Below are 25770 nucleotides of genomic sequence, written 5' to 3'. Positions count from 1 at the left end.
TACATGTACAGTCTAGGACTAAGGGAGAGAATTTGCTTTTTGTACTTCAGCTGATTTTGTGAATTACGCTGCCCTGTTCTTGTTGAAAGCCCAATTTCTTTTAGCCCTAAGTGTCTGTAGTTTGCACATTCATCTTAACAAAATTGGTTGTGAATGTTTGTTCAAGTTATGCACCTGGGGTCATTACTGGCCGCACCTAGGGTTCACAGGTTTGGTTAAATTAAATTGGGATAGGTTTGAAAATCTTTTTGTGTGTTTTTGCATCCATCTCAGCACAATTGCTTGTGAAAGTTTGTTCAAATTGATCAATGTTGTCCTCAGATGCCCTTGACTTTGACCATTTGACCAACTTTTTAAAAAAAATTAAAACTAAAGCAGAAATTTTTACCATGAGGACAGTTTTGAAAGCATTTTTTTTGTCAGATGACTTTTACTTGGCACATATTAAAATAGTTCATGCAACTAATCTGCTTACAATACTTTCTGGGCTCAGATGTTGAACGTGCAACGTTTTCAGGTAACCCAAACACAAAATGTGAATTTTATGTCTGTTGCCTTTTACCCATACATACATGCTCTGGATAAAAAATGACCACAAGAGCCATGCCAGTAGAGCATGCGTTAGTTACTCTTTAAGCCTTGATTTGTCTCTTTTTGACCTTAATTAGTACAAAACTGCAATCTGATCTTTATCAGTGTTATATCACTGGTGGCTTCAACTCTTAAGAAATATGAAATGTCTTTCAGTAGGGACAACTCACAGGAGTCCTGTGTGACAGTGCCCCTACCCACTCATTCAGGAACAAATAATTGCACATTTACATATCGAGCGGTGAATGGGACATAAGCTTAAGAAGCTGTCATCCCTCTATATAGTAAATATTAGGGATGCAAACGAATGGCAAAATTGATATTCGAATATTCGTTAATTCTTTCGATCGAATATTCGAATATTCGATTACCAATATGAATGTATAAGAAATGTAGTAAACAACTTTTATTGTTTGCTTTAGTAATAGCCGGGGCATTTTAACCCTTCTTCGTTGTAGCCGGTATACGCGAAGGACCCTGATTTTTCCAAACATTGGCAATGAAATTCCCCATTTACAAAAATATCGAACAAAAGCAATAGCCACTGAAAAAGGCGAAGATCGTAAATGCCTGGTTGAATGTCATGATGCACCAACGGGTCGTTCTGTAGGACGAGCGGCCTCGTTCTGGGATTGACATCTACTAAATATAACTATGAAAACACCAAACCTACTCGGAAATTAGATAAATAATAAAACGAAAATAACCCTGAATTTTGACCCATCTATTGTATAACAATGACCTAAATTGCTATTCTATACAGTTACATTTCAAAGCACGAATGTTATATCGAAACATGGAAAAAAAAAGTATATAACTAGCACATGTCATCCATATCATTACGGCGATTTGAGCAATACTGCACAGCTTAATTGACAGCCATGACACCACTTTGGTTGCCGATTCCATTTATTATCCAATAATGGTCATTAGAATTTACCGAAAATAATTGAAAGTTGTTTGATGCCACTTGTCTTATAGCCAGTTTTTGTAAAATTACGGGTACTGTTTATAGTCTCCGACTATGTGTCCCTAATTAACATATGACGCGTGTACCGGTATAGTGTCATCACGTCACGCCTCTGGCATTTAGGGGCCAATCGTTGTAAAAACAAGACATGCTAATATATACAACAGCACAGATGTAAGAAAAAGGTTTATTATTATATTTACCAAACAAAAAGCATCGAATATTCGAATACCAATTTTGCTATTCGAATATTAAACGTTCGATCGAATATTCGAATATTCGAATATTCGTTTGCATCCCTAGTAAATATGCTATCTTTTAGATGTTGGAGAGCATGGTAACAAAACCACGACCGACCAGAGCTGAGACGAGCGATGTTGCCAATGCTGTGCTAGATGGGGCAGATTGTGTCATGCTGTCGGGAGAAACTGCCAAGGGCAGTTATCCATTGGCTTCCCTTAGAATCATGCACAAGGTAAGAGTTGTTGCCCCTTGAACTACAGTTATTGGTCATCTTGATAACTACGGAAGTTGCAAATGTCATACTAGATGGGGCAGAATATGTCTTTTTTTATGCAGAAGCAGCAACGGAGAATTATTCACTTAGGACAAATGATAATAAAGTTGTCTGGTTTATACTAAATAATTATTTTTTTCGGTTTTAAAATGTTCCAAGGGTCATTTTTCCTAATATGGAGACATGTAAACTGTTAACTGCAATATGTGTTCATCACACATTTAGAAGGATAACCTTGCATGAATGATTGATTTCAAATTCATCCCCTGAGCACTTGGATAATGCTTTGTAAGACTTTAAGAAAACCTGAATTTTTAGAGATTTCAGGTTGCTTTGCCCTGATTTAACCTGGGCTCTCACAGTCCCAAGGCCCCAAACAAAATGTTCACGTTTTTCACAGCGTTTACCCTTGCACTTAGAAACATGCTCAAGATAAGAGTACTGCCCTTTGATTTAAGTAAGATATATTTGTTAATTCAAATAACTCTTAATGAAAAAATAGTTCTTTCAAATGCTCAGAAGTGCACTTTTCAAAATAAGAATAGAATGAACAAGTCTGAAGTTTTACACTAGTGCTTGGCATAAGAAATGTTTATAAGCCATGCTGTATTAAATCAAGAATTAAAGCAAGCCAAAAAAACATTTTACTAGTGGAGGGCTTGTGGGCTTGTGCTAATATCGAACACCTGGAATTGTACAAACAAAATGCTTCATTTTTATAGTTGTGTGTAACCATATAGCATATATGTTACCAAAGAATCAATTATTCTCATTTAAATTAAGTAGTAAGTGAGTAAGTATGCTTTATTATAACCATTGTCTTTCAATAAAGACAATACAACTATAGTCAGTTGTCTTGATAGGGTAAGAAAAATTGAATTAGGTTGTCAAGTAAGCCCAGTGGTTAGCGGCTTCGCTTCTCACCTAGGCGACCACTGTACGATACCTGGTCTCGGAGCATGTGAGTTTGGTTTGTGGTCACCAAGTCGGAGAAATGGGTTTCCTAAGGGTACTCTGGTTTACCAAACAACACAAGACCACACTCTGATGTAAAATCAGGCCAAAGAGAGTGATTGATATAATGTAACAATAAATTGTCACACAATAAGAAAATAAGTTTTAGTTTTAATTGAAATTAATTTTTTTTTATGAAGCTGTGTAGGTTTTTGCATAATCTAAAATGATGACTTTTTTCGTGACACAGATCTGTCGTGAGGCTGAGTCGGCCATCTTTCACCACCAAATGTTTGAGGAGCTGCGACGGGAAACACCCACTCCCACAGACCCCACCCATACAGTTGCCGTGGCGGCAGTGGAAGCCTCATTCAAGTGTATGGCGTCGGCCATTATTGTAATCACCACAACCGGCAGGTAAGGCTGAAAATAAAATATGTTAGGTACAGGTTACCTGACGATACCAACGAAATAGGCGCTGACTCATGTGTTTTAATATGATGTTTAAAAACCATGAAAGCTTTACACAGAAGATCATTTAACACTATTACCCAATGTTTACTATATATAACATTCTTACATAAAGCCAAATAAGAAAAGAAAAAAGCAAAAAAAAGCCAAAGTTTTAGTCTGATATTCCAACTTTCGTTTGTAGGTTTTATTTCATTAATGATGTTACAATAATTTTATTAAAAATAACAACAAAATGTTCTTCAACTGAAAGAAATATACAAGTACTAGCTGTAAATCTTAAGTCAGGCTGAAAACCTTTCCTGCACATCATGATGGGAGGCACTGATCGCATTGAAAGTTAATTTGAGTCCGTTCAATTTCCAGGTCAGCTTTCTTGATCTCCGCCTATAGGCCACGGTGTCCAGTTTTGGCCATCACCAGGAACGCCCTATCTGCTAGACAAGGACATTTATACAGAGGCGTTTTCCCCATTCATTATGTTGGTAAGGAAAATGCTTACGGAATTCCCTTGTGTAAGATTTGAAATAACCCATTTATTTTGAGGTGGTTTCCCCATCCATAATGTTGGTTAGGGAATACCAATTTATTTTTATTCTTTTTCCCTAGTGCTAGACTTACAATAGCACATTTAAGTTTTTTCCCAATGCATTATGTTGGTTAGAGAAATACTTGGGGGACTGTCTTGTGCTGTATTAAATATAGCCAAATTCGTTTGAGGTGTTTTTCCCCATCCAGTTTTGGGGGGGGAAATACTTAAGGGACTCTCTAGTGGTGGATTTAATTTTAGGGGTTTTCCCCATCCATTGTTGGTAAGGTAAAATACTAAAGGGATTCCCTAATGATAGATTTAATTTTTGGGGGTTTCCCCATCCATTGTTCATTAGGGAAATACTTAAGGGACTCCTTAATGCTAGATTTAATTTTAGTGGTTTTCCAATCCATTGTTGGTTAGGGAAATACTTTAGGGATTCCCTAGTGTCAAATTTAATTAAGGGGTTTTCCCCATCAATTGTTGGTTTGGGGAATACTTTGGAGATTCCCTGATGCTAAATTTAATGTAATAGGAGATAGCTTTAGAAGGCCTTGGTTGTTTGAAGGCAGCTGTATGAGTGATCCTCCTTAATGAGGAATTCATTATGTTTATACTGGAAGGAAATACTTTGACTCAAGGGTAAAACTTTGGGGATTTCCCTAGTGCTGGGGATTACCAGCCATTATGGTAGTAACTTTTTGGTATTTAATCATGCTAAATATAGTTTTATCATGGATATTATAGATATGCTTACCAATTATGCGATAGCACAACTTTATTTTGTTTTGCACCATTATTTTCAATCAATAGTGTGTTTTGCATTTTTTGATTTTTCTTGACTGTTTATGTTTGAATCAAAATTTATATAAATAGCTAATGGTGAGAATTATTTCCCCTTTTGAATCATACTAACCCTCTTTGTAGCAAAAATGTCTGATAGTTTCGAATGTGTCACAATTATTTATAAAAAGAGAATGTCTTCTGTTCAGAAACATAAATGCAACGGTTTTGATCCTGTATAATTTATTTATTTGTGCATTGTACATTTCCTTTGAAAGGCTTGCATATGATCTGTTTCTATGCAATGACATATTCTCATATAATGGCAATTTTAACAAGCAAATGGCATTTTGACTACAAAGGGGAGTAACTCCGCTTGTTTCTTATTTTTATGCCCACCTAGGACTTAGCTCTAAAGGCTCAAAAGACATTGGTACTAAGCATGGTGCAGTAGTTATGTAATTTTATAGTTGATAATATGCTAGGAAAGAAAATTTACAGGTGGTGGTGGTGGGGTGGTGGGGGTAGGGGAGTGAGAAAAAGGAGGTAAAATATTATTTCATTTTCAAAATATGAATTGCAAATTTGTAATATTAGCTTAAATTGGATTTGGGAAAATTGTCAAGAACTTAATAAGATTTCTGGCGCACAGACAATAACTTTATTAATGTTTTGTGGAGAATTGATGCATATTATCTTCAATAAAATGCCATAGTCCATTATCTGCTACATATTTGCTTGTTTGCCGCAGCCATACCTTCTAATTGATTGAAATAGTACCTAACCTTTTAGGATTAAATATGTTGTATTTCTGTTCATAGGAATGCTCTTTAATTGTGATAAACCCATATGTTATATTGATTGTTTTAAATCTCCTTTGTTGTGTTTAAAGCTGCTCTCTCACAGTTAGGCAGTTTAGACTTCCGTTTTATTTTTTTTGTCTCAGAATCATCTGATTTTGGCATCAATGCCTTCAATTCAGTGATATAAGATAATTCATTATAAAACAGATCTTAGTTGTTTGGAAAAAATGCCGAAAGACACATTCTTCATTAAGTATTAGTAACGCTTTTAGCCATAAAACATCAATTTTCAAAGGTAAATATGAAAAACTGTGATCTGATCTTTTGTCAGCAGTCTTATATCTCTGGTTTCCGGACATTTACGTAACATTCCAAGGCAGAAATAAAAAAAAAGTTGTCAAAACAGTCAATATGTGAAAGTGCAGCTTTAAGCTGTTTTAGGAGTGTGAAACATGCCCTGCAGGGTCAGGCTTGGTTTTTTCCTTTCATGAGCATGTACCCAAAAGTGGATCTATAGTTAAAGGGACAAGACACCAGATTATACTATTGCAAGCAAGATAGAAATTTGTCAAAAACTTACATAAAATTCATATCGTTTTATACAACACATTGAATCTTACTTACTGATGTATCACATCGCTAACAACACATGCATCTTATGCAGTTTTTGTGTGTTTTTTTCTATTTTTAAATTTACTTTGTTTGTCTACCACATAGATCCCAGTTAATTTAAAAATAGCGTCTCATTATGAATCTGTACTAATTATGTGACCTTCTCATGCTAATTATAAACACTATAAACTAGGAAACCATGAAAAAGAAAAGAAAGGCTATTCTTTAATGGGTTACTCAGGGGAGACGGCGACAAAATATTCTTTTAATCATGTACAACAATGTATTATCAGCCTCATACTTGCTCGTGTTGACAATTCATGGATTGTTTTGTGGAAATAATGCATTTTTACGATTTTGGGACCATCTGGTGTCTAGCCCCTTTAAATAACAGTACAAATTATGGCTACCGGTAATTTCATTATTGGATACACCCAATACCCCACTGTGCTATGCTAAGTTGTGTACCTTTGGCAATTTGGCAAGTAATGTCTCGTCATCATAAATATTAAATGAGGCAGTTTCATTGGTTCGGCAAGGAACCAGTGGGAAATATGCACAGACACTTATACTTATGTTTTCCTACCATATGTATGAAGAGTAACAGAAGAAAGTACCGTGGTTGCTGACGATGTACTTATGGAAGATTTTCTAGATTCTTTAGATAGAACCCAGAACAGACACCTTTTCAGAAGATATGAAGAAGAGAGTCTACATTTGCATAATTTGATAATATTCATATTATAGACTTATTATACATCATGCCAGCTAACCCCATTTCTATAAATAGAACCAGAGGATCTACAATTTATTATACCCCCACAAACGAAGTTTGAGGGGGTATATAGGAGTGAGCTTGTCGGTCGGTCTGTCTGTCGGTCGGTCTGTCGGTTTTCATGGTTTCCGGACGATAACTCATTAAAGGCTAGACAGATTTGAAAATTTTTTGGTACACAGGTGTAACATCAGAAGATACAGGTCATGATCGATATTGGGGCTGGTGGGGCCAAAGTCAAGGTCACTGTTACTAAAAATAGAAAAACGGTTTCTGGACGATAAATCATGAAAGGCTTGACAGATTTGCACAATTTTTGGTACACAGGTGTAACATCAGAAGATACAGGTCAAGTTCGATATTGGGGCTGGTGGGGCCAAGGTCAAGGTCACTGTTACTAAAAATAGAAAAACGGTTTCCGGAAGATAACTCATGAAAGGCTAGACAGATTTGAACAATTTTTGGTACACAGGTGTAACATCAGAAGATACAGGTCAGGTTCGATATTGGGGCTGGTGGGGCCAAGGTCAAGGTCACTGTTACTAAAAATAGAAAAACGGTTTCCGGACGATAACTCATGAAAGGCTAGTTTTTCTTGTCAGCAGTGTAACTTCTAAATTACTCAACAGATTTAAATAAAACATTACATGCATGATAAAAGAAGATGCAGTGTGCAGTAACCTTGGAGTTATGGCCTCTTTTCAAAGGAATGGTTTGCCATTCCTGTGTCCAGGCGGCATTTGGGGGTATTCGTCATTCCTGTGACAGCTCTAGTTTATGTTGCTATTTATAGAATGAAGATGTATAACTACTTTGGAAACAAAATAGTCATTGGACTGTTAAATGAATTTCAATAGCTTAAAATTCACCTTTCATTTGTAGCGGCATGGGAAAACCCAGTTATGTGAATTCTGGACTATATATAAATATAGTATTTACATTCTGTTTATAGACCAAATATGTATAATCCATTTGAGACTCCCCCATTTCTATAAATAGAACCCAGAATGGAGTCCTGGTCAGAAGACATAGAAAAGAGCATCTAAAACTGTATTTACATTCTAGTTGTAGACCAAATATGTATAATCCATTTGGGATTCCCCCATTTCTATAAATAGAACCCAGAATGGAGTCCTGGTCAGAAGACATGGATAAGAGGATCTACAAATGTATTGCCGTTGGCCGCCTGCGGGGATTCCTAGCAGAGGGGGATCCCCTCGTCATAGTAACAGGATGGCAATCTGGGTCGGGATACACCAACACAATGAGGCTTATCACTGTACCAGAGAAAGATGAGGGGCCAATTTTAGGGACCCCGATCATTAAGGGCTATAATGATTAAGATGTGAAATCATTAAGACTGTAGTCGATGATTGAAGTGTTTGAATGTGATGAAATTTGACTATATCGACTTATAACAAGTTCTGTAAGTGACTAAGCTAAGGAATAGACTGTGGCACTTTCAGGCTTTAAAAAAATGTATCGTAATAAGGACTATAATGATTAAGATGTGAAATTACTAAGGCTGTAGTCAATTATTGAGGCGTTTGAATGTGACTGACTAAAGTTGACTATATCGACTTATATACCTGTAAGTAATCAAGCTTAGGCATAGACTGGCACTTTTAGGCTAAGAAATTTAAATGTATTGTAAAGACAAACAATCATTGGACTAGGCTACAATTATTTTAACTGAAGTTGAAATTAATTTGATTAGTGAAAAGATCAGGAATGATGAGAGATAATTTACAATAAAAATAAGAATATAAGTGGAAATATTTTGCATGATGATTATTAAATCTTGAACAATTAAGCTTCAGTCACGTGAAACTAAGAAATAATTATTATTTTTTGTATAATAATATATGTTTTTGGCATTTAAATGTAGTCAAATTATCTTTGCATGAAACTCATTAGTTTAAGCATATTTATTTACTTCATATTTATAAAAATAACAGTACAAGTATAGTAAAGAGATAAAATCATTAATAGCTTCTGTGATAATAAGGCACCAATTATATTATACTAATGATTTATATACATGCATGTAAGTGCTCATTTTTTTCTTCAGAATGAATTTTTGAAATTGTGATTATTGCTTTTTGAGATGTGTTTTAAGAATATACTTGGTGACTCTCATTTTTGTCCTTCAATGCTATTTTGTTTAGGAAACTAAAATTCTGCTCATACTTGTGTTATTACAAATATTAGAAATAAAATTGTTTTGCTGTCATCCTTTTCTTCCTTTTAAATAAATGGAAATCATAAAAATAATTGATCAAATTAGCCTCATGATATGTTGCATTGCTTATGGCAAATACTGCACAATATTGCATATAAGCGAATAAGGAATTCGATGGGCAGTTTGCGCAAAGATAATGATTTTTATAACAAAATGTTTCCTGTAAGTATAAGAGTTTTACTGTGTTGAAATCATTTGATAAAGTGAGGAACATCTATTCTTACAACAGCAAAGTAATTTTATAGAATGTAAATAATATACCCTGGAAAAGTTTTTAATCTACAATGAAAGTAAATGGTTCATCATAACCTTTAAGAATTACAGTACATTTTTTTATCATGTATAATAAAGAGTCTGACCTCAAACATATTGTATACATAAATTATTAATATCAAAGTTATTCAACATGAAAGAAATGATTTTCTCACATCTTTAAATGATTTCATTGTATAGGTTTATGTTTGTTTTTGAAAAGTTCCAAATATGTCCATACTTACCAATGCATGCAACCATATTAGATTTAACATAATCTACATTATCTTTAGAACTATTATTTTCCTAGCAGGATCATAAGAAAATACATGATTTGGTAAGAACTCTTATAAAAATATAAAATATCCCTATTAATAAGTTATTGGTTGCCAAAAGAGGTGAAATATATTTCTTATGGATGTGAAGTATGGGAATTGATAAGTAGGGAACATATTGAGTATTACACTAACAAATTGTTGTTCTGTTTACAGATTGTTAACTGTTCCAGTTGAAACCATTTGCAATTCAATTAACATATTTTGAATTTATTATGTTTCAGCTAATTCCCAATTTGCTGCACATAAACATCTTATTTCTTATACTCCCAATATAATCTGTTATCTGTCATGTGTCAGCTAATTTCACATTTTGAAACACAATTTGTATCACTTATGAAACTTGACTAAGTGTTATTTACTCATCCAGCTTTTCACATCTGACATGCTCATGAGTTATTTAAAGATTATAGTTATTTTTGTTACTTAATAAAAATAAATTAATGTATGCTTTGTTTTCTATGCAGTATTTTGCCCATCATGTTAAAACATTCAACTCCCAGAATCAACTTTTTTCAACTATGTAAACTTGTTCATCTTAAGGTTAACTCCTAATGGTGTAAGTGTAAGCTTAACAGTTACTCCTAATATTGTGAGCTTGACTCTTGGAAGTGTAAGCTTATATCTCAAAATCAAAAGCTTAATTATTACGAGGGTAAGCTTCATTAATGTAATTGTGTAAAAATGTAAGCTTAACTTAATGGTAAGCTTGACCATAAGAAGAATATAAGCTTATCTCCCCCAAAGTGTAAGCTCAGAACTATCTGGTTAAATATTTTTATTTGTTTGTTTCAGATGGAGTTATGAATGAATGGACTGTCGATGTAGATAGGCGTATCTACAAGGGAATACAAGTCGGGATGGACCGTGGGTTTGTCAAAGTCAAGGACCCCATTGTTATTGTGACTGGTAAGATTAGCCTGCAGTTCAATTATATTGGCTTAAATGTAGACCGCTTTCAGTTTGCGAGTTGTTTGATTTTAAATATGCCAGAGGGCTCATCAGAAATGAGGTTTCTGTTGTGTTTGTTCTTTGGGAGTGGGGAGGGTGGTTTGGGGGGCGGTAGATGACCTCATTTACTGTCCATAATGCAATAATTTTGAGCTGGTGTTTATTTTGTTAAATATAATTTTACAAAATCACATCCATTACCTTATGAAATATCAACCTTTGCTAAATAATAAATCGGAAAAAACTACTGTGTATATGGAAGTGTTCCAGAATTAATATAATTTTTATCATATTTGCGTAGGTATTTATACACTTTGAGGAAATGGTGAAAATTAAATATTAAAGAATAAATTCATGTCTTTTCATACTTGATATTTGCTATAAAAAAATGACTAATATGATGTGAAATGCAATAAAGTGAGTTGAGTTGAGTGGAGTTCAGTTGAGAATAAAGAACTTAATACTGTGAAATCATTAATGTTCGTGGGGCATTAATGTTCGTGGTTTTCGTGGGTTGGGTGATCCACGAATTCAAGATCCCACGAAATATAAATCCTTTATTCACTTTTTCAATTGCCTTGTTACGTACATACTCTAGTATATTATTTACAGAGGTCGCAGTATACAGTGTTAAAACCTGTCTCACTGTATATTTTACGATCATTGTTCTGTTAATATATTATAACTGCCTTTAACAAATAATGAACCAAATCAATTAAATGTGTTTTATGCAGCAAATGACAGTTATAAGCAGGTGTTTAAACGTGTGCTGTTAATGAAAATCTCCAAGTTTACAAGATGTGCGTGATGAGTGTCTGTACTCGATTTTTTTTATTTAATGAAATAATTAATCGATTACTAGTACATTGAAGGTTACTAAGCACCGAACGTGACAATATACGCACCTTTTCGGTGTTTTCACAGTTTGCAAAATTCTTAATTGGCATTCAATGGCTTCCCCTATCTGTATTTATGATCAGGGTACATCCTCTTTTATTACCTTTATTTCCAATTAAATCGATAAGTGACATGGGTATATGCACTAATTGGCATGTCGTACCACATTAGCGAGTGTCATAAACCGAGTGACGTAGAAGACAGAAATCACGGGCCAGCGCGTGGATATTATGCAGACGATCTAGGACGATCGCATCTTTGATTATTTATTTTTTTCAAAAATGAAAATCCACGAATTCAAGTACCCACGAAATTGGTTTTTTTCGGCAAACCACGAAATTTCATGCCCACGAACATTAATGATTTCACAGTACATTTAAAGTAGAATCTTTTGATAATGTGCAGCATAAATGTTTTTATGATTGGTAAAGGATCCTCTAATACCTAAAAGGGGTTGAACTTAAGATATTAAATGTCCACTTTTATTTTAACATTCCATTGGCCTTTATTTCAAATTTTGATGCCTGTTGATCCATGTTATTTTGGGAGATTTGGAATGGTATTGATGATCATTGATTATGGTTTATTAACTATAAAAAAAGAGTAAAATAAATGACTGAAAAATATGATAAAGCTACAGTAGCCCTTATTTTTGTTTTTAATTTCAACTGAAATTAGAAATGGAATTTTGCAATCGTTGTAATATTTCTTTTCAGGATAATTTTTAAATAATCTTTCTTTACATGTGAAACCATTTCCAATGATGACAAAATATTATGGGAAATATAAGTATATTGTAAATATTTTAACATGACTAATCTGAAGGTTTTTTATTGTAAGACCATTAACAGATATTTTGTTTTATTTCTGAATTTATTTATTCGATATTTTCTACCCTGTTTTTTTTCTGTTTGCTTGTTGGTGTGTTGTTTTGTCTCAAAACGAAGTGATTGTCTGTCCTTGCTTTATAACTTTACAATTGGTATGGTCATATGATTACATCATGATTATACTCAAAACGGCAACATACAGAAAATGTGATGCTGACAAGGATGAATGAATACTGATATCTGCTATTTATTGGTTATCAAAAAGGAAAGTGAAAGGATTATATAAATATAATTTTTTTATTTATTACCGTAATATAAATTTTCAGTTTAATTTATTACCATAATATAAATTTTCATTTTAATTTATTACCGTAATATAAATTTTCAGTTTTATTTATTACCGTAATTTAAATTTTCAGTTTAATTTATTACCATACTATAAATTTTCAGTTTTTATTTCAAACAGAATATCGTGATATTTCGTGAGACATTTTGGCCAGTCCAACTGCTCACTTGGGACCTCAATTTCATATGTTTTATTTCCATATGAACTAATTCTGCTAATTTGTTATTTTTTTGTGAATTTATTTTATTGACCATGATTAGAACATCAGCATCAGCTTCGTTGTTTGAAATGTTTTCTAGATTTCTTTCTTAATATATAGCTTCAAAATTATATGAGTACTGCTTTATAGCTATAAAATAGCATATATATATATATATATATATATATTATACTAGTCTCAGCTTTGCCATGTTAATTAAAAAATAATGTTTTTTTTTTTTTGTAGTTTATAAACCTTGAAAGCTTTATGTAAAGATTCCCCAATGATGACAATAACATTCTTACATAAATTATAGCCTAATGAAAGAAATGAAAAACAACAAAAAAACTACCTACCCTACCTGTTTCTGGACAAGATGTAAACCCTTAATTACCAAAACATTTTTTTGGCCTATTATCTCCTGAAATGATTGAAACTCCATTTTTACCTCTCTGAGTGTTGACAATCCAAAAATAAAGTTTTATTCAATATATTTATTGAATAATAATTCACAAATTTTAATTAAAAATTAATATTTATTCATTGATTAGTCACATAATATTATTTATATTAATTCAATGATAAACTCACATTTATGTGATACATTTGTTCAATGATTATTCACATCAATTCAATGATAAATCGATTTTATTCAAAACATGTATACACAATGATTATGAGTTCACATTAATTCAATGATAATTTGCATTAATTTAACAATAATTTGAATTGATTTAATGATAAATAACTTATTTAAAATATGTATATCATAATAATTAGCATTAATTCATATTAATTCGATGATAATGCAAATTCATTTAATTCACATTTATTCAATGATAATTCACATTAATTCAATGTTTATTCACATTAATTCAATGATAATTCACATTAATTCAATGATGTTTCTCAGTGATTCAATGATAATGTACATTTATTTAATTCACATGTACTCAATGATTGTATCAAGCTGAAAATAAAATTTATCCATGTAGTGTACAGACCTTCATTATAATTTGATCTGTTAGTATTTCCATAAGCTTTCCAAATCCCGTCCAGTTTATTGTTAGCATTTCAAAAGGGGTCGGTTCAAATGGCTCATCATTATCCCTGCAAATTTGCTTGTTCTTTACAGAAATATTGAATTGTTTTGTTTGAAAACTGAGCTGTATTTCATATTCTACCCATTATAAGGGCTTGGAGATACTTAGCGTGACCTTTTTTGCTCGTCTTTTAAGGTCAGGTAATCTGTCATAGCCTTGGTGTCGATGCAGTGAAAAATCTTTAATCTTGGTCATGCATTCAAGAATTCAAATGATACAAAAGATGCAAGAGTCATTGGGCCAATTGGTGAGAACTTAGTTAAAGTTAACAACTTGATAAACGAGATCGTTGTTAACTTGAAAAGGTGAAACGTTAGATGATGTGCAAACTCAGTCAAATAAAATAAAGTTCAGCTGAAACAGTTGTCTCATAACGTGTTAGAGAAACTGCAGATCAAAGGTGTGTTCATTAAACTTACAGAGCAAGACTTGAAAGTTAACAATGAAAATGTTAACACTGTTGTTAACTTATACAAAGTTCTGAACAATCAGCCCAATGTCTGTTATGACTTGCTTAGCCCAGAAACATTCCAGGGTAATAATAAGAGATTTAACCACCTTTTTTTACGGAAAAACAACCACAGATGTGTGTTTGCATCTGCTACTGGGCGCTGTTGTTCGATGGAAGTCCTGAAACATATGGCCTTTATGGGGGACATAAGCAATTCACGTACACATACCTATAATGGAGCCATCGTTTCTTTCTTTCCATAGGACATGAAGATAAAGCGTTACCATTTTTCAATGAATCTCCTAAAACTAAGGGCCTTTACGCTGGACTAAAGCCAATTGCACACCCCAGTAAATTAGAAACTATCGACTGGTCCAGTAAGTTGTTCTATTGTCCTCCGATCGTAATGCTATTTTGTGTATTCGGTGCTTTCTCATCAGCATAATTAGCTTATCATTAGTCATCATCATTTTCTATTAATTTTTGCATTTAGTAACCTCTTTTATTGAATTTTTCATTATTCGTCACATTTTGTAACCTTTTTTTCAAAATTCTGTTCATTATTGAATTTAGTATTTTTTTCTTGGGATTTCCATTAAAACTTAGATATTAATTGCATTCTGCATATTACGTTATAATTATTGCAAATGTGATTTAATATGGTATTCTGTTACATTTCTCTTGCAATTTCTATGAATGATAACATTTTATTTTTATATTAAAATAGTGATTAAATTCAATTATTGCCTTATGTAATTATGTGAAGTGCCATATACAAAAATAATAATGGTCAAATTAATGCCCATTCTGTAAAATTATGCTGGTTGAGTCATGTGTTAGCATTTGTACAATCTAAATTGCAATTATGGTAAATAGTCATTTTTTGCCATTAAAGCTGCACTCTCACAGATTAAATTAAAAAAAAAAAGTCTCATATTCAGGTAATTTTTGTATCAATGCCTGCAATTCAGTGATACAAGATAACTCAGATTAGATCCATTTAGTTTAGAAAACTGTCGAAAGTTTCATTTAAGTAACACTTTAGCTATAAAACATCAATATACAAGTGTAAATTTGATAAAATGGTGATCTTTTGTCGGCAGTCTTATATCAGTGGTTTCCAAACATTTACGCAAAAAATGCCTCATTCCAGGGCAAAAAATAAACTAATAAAATGGTTAATCTGTGAAAACGCAGCTTTAAATAAATGGTTCTGTGGTACACTTCTGCACCGTTTGTTAAATTTTCATAAATCAGTAAAAATTAATGAGTGTAGTAGATAGAGCATGTTTTGTTTTTTATATGAATTATAAAGAATAATAATCATTTACTGATATTTCTGTCTTGGCAATGTAGAAAGTTTTTAAATACAATATTATGATGTCAATATATCACGCCGCTAACATGAAGGACGCAATGCCATTGGTCCGGAAAAATGGTCATTCGGTGGCTCTATATATTTCCATATTGGCCGGGTCAGTAAATTATACCGTTCCAAAATGGCATCTATTTCCCGAGTCCAAATAAAAAAAATAAAACATTTTGCATAAGTTGATCATGTAAACAGGTCATTGACGTGATATATATGTTACAAGGTTAGGAGGTGACCCGATATGGGATATTTGGGTCGCAGGAAACAATTTTTTCTACACCAATATGGTTTTCTTTGCCCTATATATCCCATATCTGGTCACCTACTAATTACCCTGTAACTTATAGTATTGAGCTGGTTCTTTTCTTTTAACGGTTGTTAAATTAACCCTATCATTCACCATTTTTTTTTTTTAAAAATGACCTGTCAAGTGAAGTATTTGATTTAAGATCAGTGATCGAAATAAGCGCAAGCCCGCACGCCCTGCACTGGTAAAATGCTTTCCTGGCTTGCTCAAATTCTGGGTTTTAAACAGCAGGGCTTGTTAAAAAATGTAATGCCAAGCAGTTGTATATGAATTCAGCTTGTTCATCCAAAACTAAAAGACAACTTCAATGACTGTAAGATACATTTAATCTTCTAATGTATATTTCATTTTCTTAATGTTTTTTGCATGGCTTCATTCAGGACAAAAACTCATCTTTGACATAGTTTTTTCTAGACTCCGGATATTCTTTAACACTCTGGATAGGCATTTCCGGCAAGCCTCATTACCTGGCAACACAGGTGACCTCAGGTCTGATTTTCTATCCGACCTGGGAACACATGAAAGACATTTTTTTTATTATTACTATTATAAGTAAGCTGTCATTGCCATAACCATTCTGTCTGCCTGTGAACACTTCCTTGCAAATCTTTGTTTCAACCTTTTTGCAAATACAGTAATTTAAGTATCCTTCCATCATATGTTGTTGAAGGTTAATTTGTCTATTTGTCTCAGCCTAGAAAAAAACACATTTGGTACGGGTTACCTGACCCTACCTTCAAAATAGGCGCCGACCCTACCATTTTTTATAGTCAGTTGGTAATTTTTTTTTTACAAAATGTGGGTGTTTTAATAAGAAGTTTAAAACCTTTAAAGCTTTATACAGAAATAAACTTTAACACCATTCTCCAATGATGTCAAAAACCTTATATAAAGCCTATTAAAAAAAAAAAAAAAAAAAAAAGCCTACCCCCCCCCCCCCCCCCCCCCCCTACCTATTTTTAAAAAGGATGTAACCCTAACTAAACCATTTTATTTTTTTGGGCCTATTTGCACATCTATTTGTCTATATCTCTCTGTTTGTCTGTGTGCACATCTTCTAATCTTGTATTAAAGCTGCACTCTCACAGATTGACAGTTTTAACCTGTTTTGTTCTTTTGTCTCAGAATCAGCTGATTTTGACATCAATGTCATCAATTCAGTCATAAAAGATCACTCACAATAGAACATATCTCAATTTTTTGGAAAACTGCCAAAATTTTCATTCTTCTTAGAGCATAATAGTAAAGCTATAGCCATCATTCATCAATTTTGGAACATAAGTATGAAAAACGTGATCTGCTCTTTGGTCAGCAGTCTTATATCACTGATTTCTTGACATTTAAGCAAAAATTGGCTCATTCCAAGACCAAAAAAATAGGAGAAGTTGTCAAAACAATCAATCTGTGAGAGTGCGGCTTTAAATAGCTAGACTCAACAATGGTAAGGTTTAGATTGAAATCGTTCTGTTATCAAGCAGTGTTTAAAATATATAATTCAAAGTGCATATTAATGTCATTCTTAAATTTGTTATCATGTGTGTTTTTATGTTAACGTTTTTTTATTTCTCTTTTACAATAATCATTTTTCAAGATGTCCAAATAAATTCATGATAAATGTTTGTATTAATTCTAAAATAAGGAATGTATGATAAATGTTATGATTAATCCTGAATTCAGGAATGCATGATAAATGTCAGATTTCAGGAATGCATGATAAATGTCAGGATTAATCCTGAATTGAGGAATGCATGATAAATGTCAGGATTAATCCTGAATTCAGGAATGCATGATACATGTCAGGATTAATCCTGAATTCAGGAATGCATGATACTTGTCAGGATTAATCCTGAAATTAGGAATGCATGAAACATGTCAGAATTCAGAGCTTTAATTTTATTGGTGGCTTTTGCTGGTCATTTGCATAAAAAAATAATAAAAAGTACTCTGATAAAGACATAATTTCCTTTTGAAAACAACCCAAGCTGGCATGCGTCTTTGGACCTGAATTCCTTTGGAATCAGGCTTTGGATATTTAGGGGTTGGTATTAAAAACCCTCATCTTAAGTCATTTCCTATCTTAAGTCATATTCATAGGTCAAATATCTCACTTGTCATATGATTTCATAATTTAAAATTATCTAAATACTTTATTTTCATTAATTGTATGTAATTTACTAACTAAATAATATCTACATACTTTATTTCCATTAATTGTATGTGATGTACATTCTTGTATGATCTTTAAAATCACTAGTATTTTTCTTTTATTTGACTACATTTTTTTTAGGAATGACTGAATATGTTTAGTATATGATTACTGGCCCAGGTCTGTTCCATCCCTGTAACCATTGACACAACACTGTTTGAGGGATTTTAGAGAATATATCTGTTCAGAAAGCTTCTGAGAGGATTTCCCTATTCAAGTGAACTCCCTCCTTAATTTTGCTCTTTTAAAAAAATGCATTCCTTTTAAATGTGAACATCCATATTTAAACTTGCTCTTAACTTATTCTCCCAAGTCAGGTTTTACCATTAACTTTCTAAGTAACTATAAACTCCCTATTCAAAGAAACTCCCCATTCAGTATATTGCTCTTAACAATTAATAAACTCCCTATTTAAAATTGCTCTTAACAATAGACAAACTTCCTATTCAAATTAGCTCTAAAAAAGATTAACTCGCTTTTCAAAATTGCTCTTAACAATGAATAAACTCCCTATTCAATATTGGTCTTAACAATGAATCAACTCCTTATTTTAAAATTGCTCCCAACAATAGATAAACTCCCTTATCAGAATTGCTCTTAACAATACATAAAACTCCCTATTCAAAATTGCTCTTAAAAGTAAATAAATCTTCTTATTCAAAATTGCTCTTAAAAATAAATAAACTCCCTATTCAAAAATTGCTCATAAGAATAAATTGACCCCTATTCAAAATTGCTCTTATTACAATGAAAACATTCCCTATTCAAAATAGCCCTGAGCAATAAATAAACTCCCTATTCAAAATTGCTCTTAACAATACACTCTCTATTTAAGACGATAACAAGGAAACCACTATTTACATAATTTCCTAAATTAAAATTTATTTTCAAACATGCATTTCTATTGAAATTATCTCCCAATTCAGATCAACAGCCTATCTAACAATGGCAAATTATCTTCATAATCTCCCTTTATTATTGATTAACAACATGAACATCATATTCAAACAAGTCCCCTCTCCCCCCTCCCCCGGCCAACCGCCCCCCGCCCCCACCCCGCTCAACACACAAACACAGTGAATATTTTTTTAACCACAGCTCCCTACTAATTTCTCATATCTATTAACACGACTGCCTAATGGGAATTGTAAAGATGGTGAACCTATTTTAGAAATGTAGTGACTTTGGTGTTAAGTATAATAAAGGGGCTTAGTATAAGTTGATACAAAAATGAAATAAGAAGAACATCTATAAACTCTTAATATTTTATATCTGTACACAAATCATATGGCTTTTTTGTTTTGATCATAGCAGTGCATTAAAATTAAAAACATGTTTGCATGAACCGAAATTGTGCCTCTATAGATCATGATAAATTAAGGGTGACATCGGTCAAATGGTAAATGGGTATATTTTGACCCATAAGGTTGTGTTTAGCCCCATTAGGGGTTCTTTTTCATGGCCTCTCAAGATAGCCACATTAAGAACTGTATTTTTACTCAAGAAGCGGACTTGAGAGTCAGATATTATAAGTCATATTTTGTCAAAGTACAGCCAAAAGAAGTTACATGTAGTATAAATGATATAAAAATTTAGTTGTAGATAATTCACACTTAAACCCTTACCAATGTGTGTCTCTTTCCTTTCAGGTTGGAAGCCTGGAAGCGGATCTACCAACACGATGCGTGTGGTCACCGCAGTTGATCCCAGAGGTTCCTCTCTCCTCGCCCCCATAACTGGAATCACCTCAGTTCCCAGCTTTAACCGTATGGAGAGTGGCAACACTGAATTTTCGGTTCCCAGCATTCAGAGTCTAGGAAGCACTGGAGGAAGTGGGGACGATATAAAATTCTTCTAAGAATTTAGTGACTCCAGATTTAGTTTAGTGACTCGAGATTTGGTGATTTAGGATCTTAAAATATTAATCATAGAAAATCTATTTTATTAAGATTTTTTAAGATTAAGTGACTGAGGATTCTTTACGATTTAGAGACTGAAAATTTACTGAAGATTCAGTTTGATTTAGTGACTGAAGTTTCCTTATGATTTAGTGACTAAAGATTACTGAAGATTCTTTAAGATTTAGTGATTCTGGATTCTATAATTTTAAGTTACTTAAGATGCTTGTTGATAATTAAGTGTATTATAATTTTCTTCAATATTGTTATGGCTTATAATGTGGTTTGCTTGGCGGTTCAATGTTAAGGTCATAATGATGTTTGGCTTAAGTCTTGTGTTGCAAATTTTGTAAGGTGTTTTTTTTTAGATTTTTCACAATAATTCTACTGAGAATTCATAGCAAAAGTCTGCATATATTTTCAAGAAGTGTACAGTTTTGTAATGTTTATAATGTTAGAATAATTATTTCTATGACATGAAGCTAAATGTTGACATGAGTGAATAATTGAACGGATCCATTCATAGATTATATGACGGCAAGAGTTGGTTTTTAAATTAAAAATAAATTAAAAATAAATTAAATAATCACCTTAGTGCAAGAACTCGCTATCTGCTTCTATTTCTATGAACAGTTATTGAGTTATTGCACTAAGGTGAGGCTTTGTTTAATTGATCTATTTTACTTAATTTTTTATGAACAAACATCAAATGGCAGATACATTTTGAACAGGGGGCTGTTTCAATCAAGAACTTCAATTACCTAAAATCTGTAAAAACATCACAACAGCAATAGTTTGTTTTTCCAATTCCTCAACTTAATGTGTTGATTTTCAAAGTTGGCTTAAGTTCAAATCACAAAAATACATGTATGTAGCAAAATAACAAAACTATGGCACAAACATGATTTCAATTAAATACTGAAATCGACTTAGATCTGTATTTGAAACAGCCACCTTGATTTTGTAAATATAAGCCTTGCGTTACAAACCATCCATGATTGCTTTTTTGTAAATATACATTGTATGTATTATTTATACCAATCTTAATCAATCTACCTTTCTAGCAGGCTAAATACTTTTATCTTGCTATATAATTGTTGAAAAAGTTTTTCATGGAAATAATTTTGTTTTTAGACTTGTAAGGATTTGTTTGGAGACAGAAAACAATTGATATATATTTATTGTCATGGCCATACTGTTATCATTGACGCTGTCCTTGCCTTTGTCTGCAATTTCGGCATAGCTTTAAAAACTTAATAGTTGATGTATTAAAAAAATGCCAAAAGATGTAAACCTTGAAAAGCAGATTATCAGTTAGAAAGAAATATAGCTACAAAGTATCTACTTACTAAATAAAGAACTTTGTCCAATCGCTTGATGTGTTTTATAGGTCAGGGGTACTTTTAAGGTATATTATATAAACATTTCATTTTTTGTGTCAAACATATTTAATATGGTAGCTAGAAATACTTACTCAAAACTTAAGAATAAGACCCATTTTGGCTCATTTTAACATGAGAATGTTTTAACTCTTAAGTTTACAGTAACAATGGGCAAATTTGTAACAATTCCCCATTACTCCGACTACAACATTTCTTAAGTTATTCCCCTTGGTTAGATAATTGTTCTTGTAGTTTTATTTAGATTTGTTTTATGTTGATGTAATTGAGATTGTGTACATATATTGAAAATATATACTTCAGTTTAACTGTATTTTTCAATTATATATCCTTTTCACCTAACTGGTTTGTATTTTTCTGTCAAACATAGAAGTTTTGTTATATATTAAGGTGTTTAAACGCGTATCTTGTTTTAAAAGCATTGTTTTAAGTAAAATTAGGCACTACTTTTGACACATAATAACAGAAACTACAATTGATTTGAAATAATAGGCACTATTTTTGACAAGAAAAGTATGGGTTTTTTTGGGAAAGGGTTAAATTAACAATAAAAGCAAATATGTATAGTTTAAAATAAAATCTGATGGGTTTTTAACTCAATTCACAGGGTGGGTGTGAAGATTGGTTTGTAAAAATTTCACTTCAAATATTTTATAATTGTTGCCCTTTGAAATGCATAATTTACAGTTAGTACACATGACTGTTCTTGAAGCGCTGAATGTTCGCATATCATTGTACATCACCCAACGAATTTCACCAATTTTAACTCAACTCCACACTAAAATGTATCAACGATTGCTATAAATATGCCCATATATATTTTCAACTCTTGTTGTAAAATGTTTTACTCTAATACATGTAGTCCTCATTTTTTTTTTCTTGCAGTTTTTAAGGTATTTGACCCATAAATTAGCTAGGCTCACTCCCCAACAGCAACATTGTTAAACAATGTTAGAATTGAACTTAAGTTTTACTTTGTATTTTTAAGTGAGCGTAAAGGATCAAGAAACTTCTTCATATTGTCTGATATCATTCATGTGCCATGTTTAATTCATTGTTTTATTCTCTTATAATATCCTGTTGTTTTAGCATTTGAAGTGCTTATTATATATGGTTTTTATTTGATTACTGTATTTATTTTTTCCTCGTCTTATGATTGATTTTTGCCAGTTTTAATAATCAATAATTATGTTTTTTGGTGTGTGTTTTTAAACACTCTTTTATATAAATATTTTAGCTTATGTATTGTTTTTAAAACGAAAGGAAGAAAAAAACAGATGAGTTTTAGAATTTGCTCGTTGATAATTTTCTGTGAATATCTTGTTTAACCTTTTCTTTGAAATAAATAAAGTTAATATAACTTTTTAAAGTAAGATTTTTGTTAAATATTGAAAGTAGAAAAAAGTATACATTTATTTATCAATTATTTCCATGCCTTGTGTGTGTATATATATATATATGTATATATATAGAGGGAGATAATTAAACGAGTAAAAAAAATCTAAACAGTATTTAATGAACAACCTCATTTCATGTTTTATCAACATATATACTCATACTTAATATATGTTTTTGATATTAATTTTATCAAATGCAAAAATATTAATAATATTAAAATTAAGCCATCAGACAGATCTGACTCTTTTTGCTAGTGGTGCAACACTTGTTTATTTACTTTGTTGAAAACAGTTATATCATATTATTAAATGCAATAATTATTGAAAGTAATAAACTTATGGTCTTGGAAATATTTGAGTCCCTTATAACTACAGTAACCTGTTTTATGATTTTAAGAAAGAACATCATTTTAAACATCCTCCATGATAAACTTTTTGTTTGTTCGGAAAATGTAATTTTGAAAAATGAAAAAAGATATTTGAAATGTTTTGGGAAATATGGGCATTGTTTTAAGTTATATTTGGTATTGATTTAAAAAAATCCAATGTTTAAGAATGGTTTCTTAACATAACAACAGATGTTGTAACTTTGTCTTGGGGTTTTGTCATATTGTTATACAATTCACTTTTTACCAGGTTAAGATGATTTTTCACTCTGTGCTTGTTTACGGTACATTATTTTGGTGCATTTCCTTTAGTCTTATTTGTGTAAACTCCTGTTCTCCTGGGGACACTGTTGTTTATAAAACTTTCTACTGAGCATTTTCAATTTAGGCCTTAAAAATAGAAGTTTGTTTCGGGTAACCTGACCCTACGTATAAAAGTTTCTGACACTAATATTTTTTTTAAAAACAATAACAAAAAGGCTAATAATATAATTTCATCATAAAGAAGTATATTTGAAAATAAAATAAAATCAAAGCAATCCCTACCTGCCCTTCCTAGTAATTTTGGGGATGTAACCATTTATAACCTTTTTCTTTTACTCCTAATGAAAATTCTTTGATTTTTGGCTACAAATATTTTAGATACCCTCTAATTTTCATCAAATTTATACATAAGCATCTATTATTTTAGCCCTTTTTCTTCTTTATTTTATTTTTTTAAATAAACATTGCTATTAAAATCTATTGAAATTAAGCTTAGCCAAACAGCAATGTTTCAGCAAGCTGGAAAATTTCACTAAGAGCCTTTTTGAATAAAGACCCTGCTCATGCTCCGTGGTACAACGTTACAATACAACTAGCTATAGAACCAATTTGTATTCAGGTAGAAATAAGAATGTGTTATTTAAGGTAAACCATCCACCATTAGTACAAACAATTGCTTCTGATAAAAGTTTCATTTTAAAGTTACAAAAATATATCATATCATAATAGTAGCGTTATTATGGTGTTGTTCAGAAATGTGATCAATGCAAAAATAATACGTAAGTTATTATTTACATGAAAGGTCCAAATCGGTTATAATTATTCTCTATATATTAATTAACATTAAAACATCAGTTGAAACTACACACATCATTCTAAGTTTCACTGTAAATATAGCATTTATTATAGACTGAAGAAGCCTTATCTGGTCAGCCCCTTGTCTCCATTAAATTCAGTATTTCCCTTGTCTTACCCTAGTGCACTACAAAGTGCACTTCTGGTGAACTAAGAGTGCACAAGAAGTGCACTTGCTGTCAATATTGGTCTTAACAGTAACTGTATAATGGAAAATCATTATCAGTGAATCATAGAAATAATCTCGAATGAACCGACTTATTTTTTGCATCCTTAAATGATGGATGGCTTACTTTAAAGAATGAGGCATTATATTGTAGTCTGAGGCAGCTGGATCAGCAAAAATAACATTGAGTTTGCATTTAACTATTTATTTCTTTGTCTACATGATCATGATTCAAGAATGAAACTTCAAATCAATAGTATTCTTTTCCATTAAGCCAAGTGTATGTTTGAAACATACTCAAATAGTTTTTGGATAAGAAACCATATAGTTTTTGGATAGAAACTATATACTTTATTGATAGAAACCATATAGTTTTTGGATAGAAACTACATTGTTTATGGATAGAAACTATATAGCTTGTGGAAAGAAACTATACATGAACTAACTTTAAGCTAATATTTGTGTTACTGTTATTGTACTTGCCTGAAATATTTGTGCTTGGTGTCTTATATGGTAATAATGGTGGTATTTAATTTGAGTGAATTTATCAAGATTGGATTTTTTAAAACACTGTAGTTACGACAATAAAAGTTGATTTTTTCTGCTGTTTTATTATTATTATGCTCCTATTGTAGCTGACCTGAATTGCCAAAGCAATTACTGCAACTTGTCAATATCATTTGGCGAGGTTATTCAATTAGTTCATTAGATAATGCAACTATTTTTGCTCTGATTATGCTCCCCCCCCCCCCCCCATCAAAGAGCAGTTAAAACCGGGTCAAAGGTCAAGGTCACAATGACCTTGAACACAAAAAAACTTGTCTGTGTGATAACTTGACAATGTCTGCACCCTTGGCTCTCAAACTTGACACATAGGTTTCGTGTGACCAGTTCATGATTCCTAT

The 25770-nt window shown here is 32.0% G+C and overlaps 1 protein-coding gene across 10 annotated transcripts in view; it reads left to right on the top strand.

Moving 5' to 3' along the window:
* The window catches only part of LOC128221201 (pyruvate kinase PKM-like), a 73724-nt gene extending 48259 nt beyond the window's left edge, over positions 1–25465 (top strand). For 9 of the 10 annotated variants that reach the window (XM_052929690.1, XM_052929688.1, XM_052929687.1 and 6 more), the window contains 6 exons: positions 1884–2036; positions 3283–3449; positions 3870–3988; positions 10633–10746; positions 14878–14991; positions 20149–25465. In XM_052929690.1, coding sequence (XP_052785650.1) covers positions 1884–2036; positions 3283–3449; positions 3870–3988; positions 10633–10746; positions 14878–14991; positions 20149–20357 — 876 coding nt within the window. In that variant the 3' untranslated portion in view covers positions 20358–25465. The remainder of the gene's footprint in view (positions 1–1883; positions 2037–3282; positions 3450–3869; positions 3989–10632; positions 10747–14877; positions 14992–20148) is intronic. The other variant, XM_052929685.1, reaches the window with a different exon arrangement.
* The last annotated feature ends 305 nt before the right edge of the window (positions 25466–25770 follow it).

Source organism: Mya arenaria, chromosome 16 (assembly GCF_026914265.1).
Source record: "Mya arenaria isolate MELC-2E11 chromosome 16, ASM2691426v1".
In the NCBI taxonomy this organism is placed as follows: Eukaryota; Metazoa; Mollusca; class Bivalvia; order Myida; family Myidae; genus Mya; species Mya arenaria.
This window is presented reverse-complemented; position numbering and strand designations above follow the sequence as displayed.